The 12,030-nt window shown below is 37.3% G+C and overlaps 1 protein-coding gene across 17 annotated transcripts in view; it reads left to right on the top strand.

Moving 5' to 3' along the window:
* LOC102220179 (transient receptor potential cation channel subfamily M member 3-like) overlaps positions 1-12,030 on the top strand; it is a 145,269-nt gene that overhangs the window by 24,709 nt on the left and 108,530 nt on the right. For 5 of the 17 annotated variants that reach the window (XM_023343981.1, XM_023343977.1, XM_023343983.1 and 2 more), the window contains exon 1: positions 150-1,093. The exons of 11 other annotated variants lie outside the window; for them this stretch is intronic. In XM_023343981.1, the coding sequence (XP_023199749.1) occupies positions 1,004-1,093 (90 nt within the window). In that variant the 5' untranslated portion in view covers positions 150-1,003. Of the gene's footprint in view, positions 1-149; positions 1,094-12,030 lie in introns of those variants that run through there. One more of the 17 variants, XM_023343984.1, reaches the window with a different exon arrangement.

Below are 12,030 nucleotides of genomic sequence, written 5' to 3'. Positions count from 1 at the left end.
GGAGAATTTCCTGCATAATTATGATGTCTCACGTGTGGATTTCTAAGTAGGTCGCACTCCTCTCTGTTGCTGCCGCACCAACTTGTTTCATGTGCTTCCATCTTCAGCCTCCATCTGAAGGCACTCTTTAAGACAGAGCTTCGGCTCTGCTGCAACCCATTTCCACATGGTGCCTCATCACATCTCTTCCTTCTCTTGCCATTCTCTCCATCAGCCCTCCTACCACTGTATCTCTCCATCACTCCTCCTTTTTCCATGTACAGAAACAATCATTCTCTCCGCTCTCCATATTTTCAGCTGGTTCATCAGTTTTGCTTGATATCATTATTCCATCTCTTTTTTTTTCTTCACTCTCTCTCCATCTCTCTCTCTCTCTTTTCCATTCTCTCTGTTTTCATCTTGGAGATAGGAGTGTGCATGCAGTCTCAAATCTAAGTCTCCTCTGCTTATGCGCTCTGCGCTACGATCCTTCTTCCTCTCCCCTCCGTGCTTTACCGCACTGCTCACATCTCCTCTCTCCACATCTCCTTCTCTTCCTCACTTTCTCTTTCTCTACCTGCATCTCTGTCACACCACAGGCTTGCATCTCTGCTGGGCATTGCTGTGCTTTGCTTTGCCGTTTGGAGAAAGGCTGTACGCTCTGGGGATCTTTTCGCGCCAGGGCTGAGCACACTCCGGCTTCTTGCAGAGGAGGATTTAGCTGCTCTTGGTGCGCCAGGTTTGCCTTGCCTTGGATTCCTTGGATCTGTGGGAGCTGGAGAACAGGGGAGGACAGGAGGAGGAGGAGAGGGGTGAGAGGTTTACTGGCTTGGAGGAGTCGAGGCTTCAAGGTGGTGGCGGCTGATGGTTGCATGTCGAGGGTCATGCCCTGGGACTTGCACGTTTTTCGGCAGTTGGAGTTGGAGACCCTGTCCCATTTTTGCCCCCCTCGAGGGGCAGAACTAATCCTGGTGCCGGGGAAAGCTGCCGGGCACCAGTGGCTGCAGCGTGAAGAGTGGACACCATGAACCAGCTGGACGCACCAAGACCACTTAACTGGACCATCAGGAAACTGTGCCATGCAGCCTTCCTGCCATCTGTGCGCCTGCTAAAGGTAAAAAAAAAAGACATAAAAATCACAAGAGAGCAGAGAGTGCAAATGAGCTAAAAAATAGATGCCCAGGGAGATGGGAAAAAATATGTCAGGCAGTTCTCCTGCTTTTCTGCTCCTCTCCAAAGGAAGACAGCTGTTAACATTCTTTAGTGTGAACACTGAAGAATTTTCTTACAGAAGAAAATTATTTATTGTGCTTTACATCGGTGAATGCATGGCTTTCATTAAAGGGAGGGCAGTGGGTATTTTTCAGTTGAAAATAAGAAAAAGTGGGGCAAAGCTGCCAGCGTAACGCTCTCAGAGGGGAGCTCAAAGGGCTGGAGGAGTGGGGATGTGCAAAGAGTGGCGGATAAAAATGGAGTCAGGGAAAAGCGGGAGCACAATGCTAGAGAGGTTCAGAGAGAGTGGGACAAATATGAGAGAGAGGGGTGAGGAAAGTGTTGAAGAAGAAAAAATGACATAAAGAAAGTGGGGGGGGAAGATGCAAGGACATCGCAGGGTCAATTTCAAAAGTTTATTTACAAAACTAACAAAAGTGCAGAGGCTGTAAACTGCTGATTTGTGATTAGAGTAATTCAAGATATGAGAGCTAAAAAGAGGAATTTGCAGGAATATCTTAGAAGAAAATGCTCCACTGGAGAACAGAAAGACTTGGACGTTTTGAATCCAATTCCAGATCTCATATGATGAATCACTCATCACATAATAATGCTAATAGGATAATGACAGCTTTGTCTGCTAATTTTGAGTTGCAAAGGTTTAGTCGGAAGTCTATTTTCACATCGCCTGAGTAGACATGCATCATGGGAACTAGAGCATCATTTGATATTTGAATGTTTTGTCACTTCTATAAATCCACAGTCCTTTTATACAGCTCACTTACAGGCATTTGTATCCTAAAACCTCATCTTTGTGCACTCTTGTGATTTTATAAGCCAGTTACAGGCGCTCTGTTCAGAGGGCTATTGTTGGAGGTTCTGAATACCTCTTCTTCACTCTCCTTTGATCTGGTTCCATCAAAGTACCTCATAGAGCAGTTTTGCTGTGATGTTGAACCACACAACCAGAGTGCCTCGACTCATGTGTCGTGCATTTGCATTTGTATGCCGTGGTTAAATGAGTGTCGCTGTAAAACCTTGATTGAATCTGCACAGTCTGTGTGGGGGGAGTGTGGATGGCAACACATGCTGCAGAGCTTAACATGAGGTTCATGTTCTTAACACATTTTACTTTATCATCATCTAATTTGGTCAATTTACACTGAAAAGAGTGATGTCTACTACAGCCATAGAAAAAAGTCATACTAGAGTAAGAAATGATTAATTTATCTATTTTTTTTCTCATCATATAATTGTTCTGTATTGAATAGCTGTATTACTTCATTGAGAGCTTTAAATACACTAATAATACTGTGCCTTTAAACAAATCAGGAAAGCCCAGAAGATTATGTCATAGCTTTGGAGGCATTTGATGGCTTAAATGTCAACACGTTTTTTTCCATTTGAGTTCTGCAAACCTGTGGATGTATTTTAATGTAACTCATTAAACACAGTGCTTCCCTGTGTGACATCACTGAAAAACCAAAAAATATTGGTCAAGATATTTAAGGGAGAATTGTAGACCTCCATAAGTCTGTCTGACTCTTGAGTACAATTTCCAGATCCCCGAAGCTGCCATGTTCGCCCCGTTAAGCAGTATACACTCAAGTATAAACACAGAGGGAATTCCCAGCCATCACACTATTAAGGAAGGAAGCTTATTCTGTGTCCCAGAGATGATGGTGAAAGCAAAACTCGTTGTGAAGATTCTGGCAGAAGCTGGTAAGAGAGTACCAATGCTCTTGAGTGACTAAAATGAAGAAGCAATCACTTCAAGAGCAACATAAAAAGTCAGTTTGGAGATTTACACAAGTCAAATACCTTAATTTGTTTAGTAACATCTCCTGTGATCTGCTGAAACTAAACATGAAGTTTGTGGTAAAAGGGAGAATGCTAGAGAAACTGATCTACCTGGGAAGTACAGGGATGGTAGTGTCATGTTGTGGAGCATTTTGCTCCAGGAGGGACTGGTGCACTTCAAAAAGTAGATGGCAGTAAGAAAAAACCAAACATTGGGGCAACATCTCAAGAGATGAGGAAGTTAACGCCGGGGTACAGTGGGTTAACAAAGAAAAGAAAATGGGTGGATATTAATTTTCTAACATAATTCATTTTTGTTATTTTTTACTGCTTTCATGCATCTTGTCTATTTCATGCATCTTGTCTTTCTCTTTGCTGTTTGGTTTTGGTGATGACCCAATTGCTACTAAGTACAATGATTTTGCTTGTCTTGGAGTTCTGCAGATACTGGAGTGGAATGTTGTTTGTACATTTAGAGATGATTTTTTTAAAACTCTGCAGTGGTAACATGGTTGTTCTTGTTGTATTGTTTTTCTATTTCCAAAGATAATTTAAAAACAGCTCTATGAATTATCTTGCTTATACGACGGGTTATTAGATAGATAGATAGATAGATAGATAGATAGATAGATAGATAGATAGATAGATAGATAGATAGATAGATAGATAGATAGATAGATCTTTATTGTCATTGTCACAAGTTTAGAAATTTCTTCCTAAACTGTTCCATGAACTAGTTTCAAAATATTTTACAAAATGGATACATTTATAATTATAGAATATTGCTGATAGAGTTAAGGTTTGCCTGAGTTTGTCTGATGAATAAGAAGGAATGTTGGTCATCACTCTGTACAGTGTTGGAATTTCCCCAGAGATATATTAGACTGTCAGACAGAAATTAACCTAACATTGTGCCATTATTGTTGGAAATTTCTGCCTGGCACACATTTTTTCCCCCATACTCTGACCTCTTACCTCCCACCTCCTGCCAAATGCAGAGTTAGACTGGTGTGTGGCTCTGTGTTTTTTTTTCCTGTCATCTCCCCACAGGAAAAATTGTCTTGCAGATTGTCTATGCTTGCATCAGTGCACCTGCCTGACAATAAGTATGTGCGTCTGTAATGTGGTCCTGCAGAGCCAGTTGACATGGCAGCTTACGGTGGTTTTGTGTACCCCTGTGCTCTACTCACTGTTGTACAAATATTGTAACCTCAAATGTAAGCGGGGTCCAAATTGCCTCTGTGGATTAAGGGGAGGGCCATACATGAGTCCTAGCAATGCAGAATAACTTAAGGCAGACTGCCCAATTAGTTGCAAATTTCTTCAGGTACAGCAAATTCAGTGCTTTAGAGTGACCATAACAAAATCGTGATCTCAGCCTTATGGAAAATTTGTGGGCAGAGCTGAAAAAGTGTGTGGGAGAAAGGCGGCCTCCGTTACGTCAGTTCTTTCACAAGGAATGGGTGAAAATCCCATCAAGCTTCTGTGAGAAGCTTGTAAATAGGTGAAGAATTCTTAAAAGAAGAAAAGTATCTTTGTGATACATTGCCAGACTGTGAGAAAAATGTTGCATTTTTACACAGTGTGCATTTCTGGTTTCTGATGTATTTGACATTTTAAAATACTTTAGTATGCTGAAAGCCAGAGTAATGAAACCTAGAATAGGAATTATCTCAACTATTGCTAGACCTATCAATGTACCATATGTTCTTTTATTCAATTATTAATAACTAACTTAACAACGTTGAACAACTTTAGTCTTTATACATTTGGCTTCTTCTTGAAATAATTTGGAGCTGGAAGCAGCTCAGTCTAAACCCAGTACTAAGTTAAGCTTTGAATTTTGTGTACACCAACTTTAGACTGAGAAACAAAACTGGAAATCTTATTTCATCCTCCCGTCTAAAACCTTCCTTTACTTCACCTCGGTCAAGTTTTTGTAGTTTCAGAATGACATCATCTGAATTTATTGTGCTTTTTTTTTGTTCAAAGGTTCAATCAGTGTCGTTCTACCCTGCAATTCTAGAGCCACAAAAATGAAGCTTAGAATTAAAATATGTGCTTTTGTTCTCTTTGTAAACTATTTTAAGTTCTCTTTTTTCCCTCTCTTGCATCTTTGCTTTGTGATGTCTGTCTCATTGTGTCTTTCATCATCCTTCTGGCATCTTACTTATTTTAGTACCTTGTATCTCTTTGCCTGCTGTCTATTAACATAAAGCACAAATAACTTTCTGTCATGTTCGAGACACACAGGGGGTGGAATCTGTTGTTAGACTCTGAATATATTTTCATCACTGCTAAAAATAATTTCATCATCATGTTAAAAGTTTCTCCGTTGCAGATCTTTGCTTTATTTTATGCAATTTAGCTTTTATGGGAGCACTTAACTCCTCATATAAAATATATGATCTTTACAGAATATCCTAAATTAAATACATTAAGAAGGAACATACATGTTTTCACCCATAGATGGCACTAAATATTTTTGTATTTACAGTAACAGTACAGTAAGGGACCTAGATACAGCAAAACAACGGCAGAGTAACACTAACACATTTGAAGAATTGCTTATTTCCTTTGGGCATCCATCTCAAACAGCTTCCAGAGTGCCAGCATGACATCAAAACTGCTGCTTTCTCTAAGGTGTCTTGTCCACAATAAAAACATTATTTGTTATTTAATGGAGTGGTTTAGATAGATGTCAGGCTCCTTCTTGAGACTCTGAATTAGATTTCTTTTGGTAAAAAAAAAGAAAGAAAGAAAAAACTCAAGTCATGCAAATTAGGACAGCTGGGATTCTTCTAATTTCCAAGCTTTGATTAACTGATTGCATTTTCTGTTGGTTCACGACTCTCATACTCAGAAGGGAAAAAAAGCCCTTTCTTACATCTTGTGTGTTTAATCAGGTGCATTTCAGTAGATTACAGCACTATGTGGAAAGTTGACTTCTTTCAGAAATTCATTTTAAAAAGTGAAAGAGTGTTTTATTGCAAGTATTTGTGTATCTTAAGTTCAATGATTGTAACTTTTGGCCAGTGAAAACTCGAAACTCACGATTTTTTCAAACACATACATATTACATTATACCATAAGTGTACATTCCCGAAAGGAAATTAATGTCGCTGGAACTCAAACTATCCATGTTTCTAACACGTCATTGCATTCAGAGATTTCTTTTAGAAGGAAGCATCTGTTAGCATCTATATGACATCAGCTCTGAAAAATCATCTGGTTTAAGACCCTATTATGTCAGACAATTTGGAGCAGACAATTCCCAGGATTGTCCATCACACTGGAAGTCTGAGATGTACTGAAGAGTGAAAAGTAATGGTAAGGGCACGGTTCTCTGTGGAACTCCTGCACTGCTGACCCCCTGGTCACACACATAATCCCTCAGTCTCAAAAATGGTTGTTTGTCCAGTATTTGTAAATCCAGATTGATAAGGCAGCCATATGTGTCTTCTGGATCTTCTGAATTAGTAGATAATGCTGAATTGTGCTAATTGCTTCAGAGAACTCAAATACTTCAAACCTCACAGTGCTGCCTGCTTTGAGGTTTAGATGTTTGATTGGCTCCAGGGCTGTAGAGCAGGAATCGAACTTCTTGCTGAGTTAAACCAATTTAAAAATGTGTTCAATTCCTTGGTTCTGTCCAGACACCCAGGGATCTGATACATCTATTTTATTGTTTTGTTTGAGATTGCTCTTCAGTTTTATTTTGACTTGCTTACATATAGATATCAATACAAAAAGGTTTTCCTCATTGGAGGCTTTTTTCTTTTGATAAGCTGTTTGTCTAGCTCATTATTGTTTAAGGTTATTTATTGCGGGAGAATATCACGGTTCTGATGGGGAAGGTGTTGTTCATGGATCAGTTTATATAGGTCTCAAACTCCATGGTGCATCCCTGTCTGTATCCTAAAATGATGCTTTCTCATTGTCCTTTGATTAACTATCAGTTTTCTTTTTCATTACAAGTTGCCTCTAAACAAAAGGTTAGTACATCGTGTAGAGAATGACAAGGTAATGACCTCATTTGCCCTGCGATTTTTGCTCATGGTACCAATACGTGCTTTAATGACTATCGTGTCAATGTGCAAACAAGTCTGACAAAACACCATAGGGAAATTATGAAGTTTTGTTAATAGGAAGACGAGAGAAACCAGACCACACAACGGAGATGTGCTAAAGGCCATAAATAAAACATGACTTTTCTCGTCTCCTCAGCAAACAGTAATGGAGTAATTTTGCAAAAGGAAACACAATCAACTACCAAGTGCAGGTACAGTCATATTAAATAAGTTAGAAGTTTCAGTGAGACTCATTTGTCAGAATAAAGTTAGATTTTGAAAATTATCTTTAAACAGGTACTAAACTTACTTGCATTGAGTCAAAATTTCTGAATTAAAAACTTACTTTAAAACTAAAATGTATGTTAAAAAAATCTACGCAAAAATGGGTTTCACTTTCTGAACTGAGTGAAATAAATTTGTTTTAGAAATCAGTCCTCCTTATATATTGTCTAAATAACAAGGTGTTATTTACAAAATCTTTAGATATAAACTGCACACAAATGTTGATTAAATATTCACTATTTAGCTATGTTTTGCCACATATATTTTATGTTTAAGTGAGCGATTTCCCCTTCCTCTTTTTCTCTCCACAGGAAATGTCCTCATTATTGCAGGCTATGTCTGAGTATATTGTGTATGTCTAAATTATAAAGCAAATGCGCCATTTGTGCGATTTCAATTAAAACATTATCTCTCTAATGAGCCAAAACGAGAACATAAGCTGCCAATTAAAATGTAATTTCTTTATTCGTCCTCACAATGACTGTATTTCCTGTTTTGCACAGTTCAACATAACATCAGAAGTGCATCAAGCTGTTTTATGACAGTGTTTTGTGCAGATGTCTTTCAGAGGATTTTTAGATTTTCCTTAAAAAAGGAACTAGCTGGAAACTAAAGGTCAGCATGTCTTTATGGATATTTTGTACTAATATATTTGTTCTTAATTGAAGAAACTGCTCTGTATCTAAAAGTCAGTTGTTAAATAATTAATGAAAACTGATGCTAAAAGACATGGCAGGTTGAAAAGATTTTGCTGTTAAGGTTTCTAAAATCTATATAGGTAGACAAATGTTGCATAAGCACAAATCACATCCATCTGCAAACAACTCCCACTTGCAGGTGGGCTTTGTCACAGCAATGAAGTTATCAACTCTGAACACTGACCTTTGTCTTATTAGTTGTGATGAGAAGAAAACATATTGCAAGTGATTGGAAATTGTTTAATTATGTATGCGCACCATATGTCATGAATCCTGCTTCAAGTCCTGCACAGAAAAGGAGTGCAGATGATGTTCAGAGAACTTGTACTGTAAATTTATGTGTGCATGTGGCACCGGGAGGCAACCAGGGGAAGACCCAGGAAAACCTGGAGGGATCATCTTTCACGCTGACCTGAGTAGCTTTGGGATTCCCCCAGAGAAGCTAGCCCAATTGGCTGGGGAGAAGGAAGGCTGGCCTCTCTGCTGCCTCTGGGCTCGATCTTTGATTAAGCTGAAAATGGATGGATGGATGGATCGATGATTTGGTTGGATGTGCATGAAAATAGCCGTGCTTGCAATTTGTTTCCTTTTGAGCATTTGTGCCGCTTTTTGCCACTTCATGTTTCTTTCATGCTCAGACGCAACAAGAGAGAGAAACTAACCTTTGAAGTAATTCACCACCAACAGTTCACATAATTTATTCACAGCACTGTAAACACAGTAATATTTCTACTGGCAACAATTTGCATATAGTCCTTCTAGTGTGAACATTAAAGTGCAAATATATGAAAAAGAAAAATGCTCTATAGGAAAACATTTTTTTTTCTATAGAGCATTTATAGAGTCAGATGAAAGGACTGGTACTAATCTCAGCTGTGCTCAAAATAAAAAAATGTCACCATTATTTGCTGCTATTTAAGATAGCCAGTTGCTAAAGTAATTTATTTGTTATTATTTTGTTAGTGATAACACATTTAGATTGATCTCTGTCAGTGATGATACAGTGGTCATTCACTTCATAAAGATCTTTTAGGTGTCCTTACACTCTCCATATTTCTCCAGGGTGCTTTTGGTGTACCAGAAATTATTTTTACTGTAGCATGTGCAAAGTCATCAAAATATTTTGCCCTGGATAAATTATATCCGTTTACCAGGAACTCACACGGGGATGAAAAATGATTTGGAAACAAAAGAAGAAATAAACTAGGGTAAACAAAGAGTTAGAATATCTTGCTGTGACAACCAGCACAAAACAAAAGCAGAGCGGCAACATGTAAACATAAGTGACCTGACAAAGAGGGGGATGCTTCTTTCAAAAAACATCACAAACTGTTTTATTTGGAATAAAGGCATAGTCTAATGCTCTCTACTATTTCATTCAGAACATCATTATCCTTTTCCATTGACACTAAGAACAATGTGTCAATGGAAAGGGCTAATCATTAAAGTAAATTAAAGGGCTAATCATTTTCAATCAGATAGTGTTTCCACATTTTTCTAGAAGCATACTTTTTTAAAGCAATATCTAGCATTTCTTTAAATATGTACTACATATGCACATGTACATATGTGCATATACATTATAATGTATTTTTTTTCTTTCCTTTTTTGTTTGCACATGTTGAGTGTTGTCACTGCAATATTATTACACGTATTTCTATGATACTTTAAAGTTGAAATAATAGTAATACAAATATTTGGCTGTTTGGGCTAGAAGAGGATTCAAACTACAAACAATAATGGACTTCATATGGAGTGAAAACATATTTATTTTAACTAAAGTCAAACAGATCTGTCAGAAGCTTTAGAGTATATGCTAACTTTAGCTTCTGACAACAACAATAAAACCCACCTGGTGACATTATTAAACTTAATCATAATTTAAGGAACATGTTAGAAATGTTAGGTTAACATTTTTTTTATTAATTTTTTTTTTGGGCTGAGAAAAGTAAAAATTCAACAATGCAAGGATTTTTCTACCATACAAAAAATAATTACAATTCTTATTTTAAGTATATAAAATGTAGGGGTGGAACTTTGGGGTAGAAATAATAAAGATGAAAAAGGAATTCCCCCTTATATATTTAATATATAATATTGCTCATATTTCATATTAAATTCTAGATTATTAGTCTCAATGTCTATTTTCTTCCTATTTCATTTCCTTTTTAACATATACTTTTATTATACCTGATCCACATTTCTTATGATTTTGCTTAAAAATGTGGTGATCAAGAAATTGTTTCCAATTTTTTATTTATTTATTTTTCACATGAAAACGTTAGTGTTCGGCAATCCACTGATGGTGTCTTATTGTGAGATTCATCAGTGTCAAACTGCATGCTTCTGTTGCGTTAATCGCGGATGTAGAATATGCATTACATGGATTTTTATACAGGTACTGGATTCCCATGGAGGTAATTAGCAATGATTAAAAAGCTTATGAATAGATTAATAAAAAAAAGCCATGTAGACCCATTAGCTCATCATTACAAGTCATTGTTGAAGCTGTTAAGATAATGGAAAGAAAAGTAGAGGCGTAAGAGAGGGATGTGGGAATGATTGAAATCTTGTGCACAATAGACTAAAATTAGAGGCTTTCCGATCTTTTCAAGCAGTGGTCACATTGTTACTCAGAATTCACACCCACAAAGCCACAACATTTGGACCAGCAGTGGAGGAAATTGCAGCCAAATTAGTCCAGGTTAAAAAATCAGCACCATGGAGGGATGCAGAAACAAACATTAAGGGAGCCTGCTTGTCAAATTATATTTTGCTTTTAATTTTTACACCTAATGATGCTCTCTCATAACTATAATTTCAAGATTTAGTTTTGAAATTATACAAATTATTATATTTTAAAATCGCTTTTTCTTTTTGCTAAAATATACCATATAAATAAACAGCTTTCTTACCCGCTCCTCATTCCCCTGAGCAGGCTTCATCTCAAGTTCGGGTCCTCTGCCAGAGGCCAGACGTGGGATGGTAATTAGAAATTTACTATAAATTAGAAAGAAAACTTGTGTAATGTGGAAAATTCCTTTGGGGATAAAGAAAAAAAATAAAAATTTGTGTGTTGGTCAAATTGAAAACCTGCTTCAGATGATAGCCAGAGTGAGTTTATTATGTACAGGAAATGGTGAACATTTAAAAATTAACACCGTTTCCCCTCTCAAACTTTATTTCAGAGAAAAATGGGAACATAAATTCATCTATTCTTGTCTAAAAGTTGGCAGGTATTTTCTGTGTTTCAGAGACATGAAACTACAAACTGTTCTCAAGTTGTGCACTTATTGCTCCCCAATATTTCTATTCAAAACTCAGGCAAACTTGTTGGCTTAAAGGGGCAGACATAGCAGCATCTGAAAGACTAGGCATATCTGTGAATAATTGATGCGGTCTTGGTTATTGTGGTGTGGAACTCTTTCTATGTTTATGAAAGCTGAGTGATGACCTCTTGTGATTTCAGCCATTTTAAATGCAGTGCCAGTTGCGGATTTAATGTGGAGCCATTAACACGAGCTGCCTCTTCACCCAGTTTTACTCAACAGAATAATCCTTCCCACTCACTCTGCCTGACAGAGATGCCATTTATCAAGTAGAGGAAAAACAAACCAAAAGAATTGACCCTTGTTTCTACTCTATGCTGTTTGTTGTTTTCTTCTTACTGCTGAATGATCTAAAATGCTTGGAGTTGCTTGATGTGCTGTATAAACAGCTGCAGTAGTTTGGCCTTTGTAAAATGGAAAGCATTCAATAAACTCAAAACAGACTTTTCATATTTGTATTTTATTGCAACCTGCACATGGTTTGGATTCTTGTGGAGTCAATACATGTTAGTTTTGAGATTTGTGAAGAAGAATATTAACAAAATGAAACAAAACATAAAGTTAATGAAGGTGTAGCCGGTTTTCTATGAAATGATATTGACTCTGTCCTCCTGACTGTCATGTTGAATCCTTGAAACAGCACTGTGACAGCCAAAT

Source organism: Xiphophorus maculatus, chromosome 12, assembly GCF_002775205.1.
Source record: "Xiphophorus maculatus strain JP 163 A chromosome 12, X_maculatus-5.0-male, whole genome shotgun sequence".
In the NCBI taxonomy this organism is placed as follows: domain Eukaryota; kingdom Metazoa; phylum Chordata; class Actinopteri; order Cyprinodontiformes; family Poeciliidae; genus Xiphophorus; species Xiphophorus maculatus.
The sequence above is the reverse complement of the archived record's forward strand: the minus strand, read 5'-3'. Positions and strand labels throughout refer to the sequence as shown.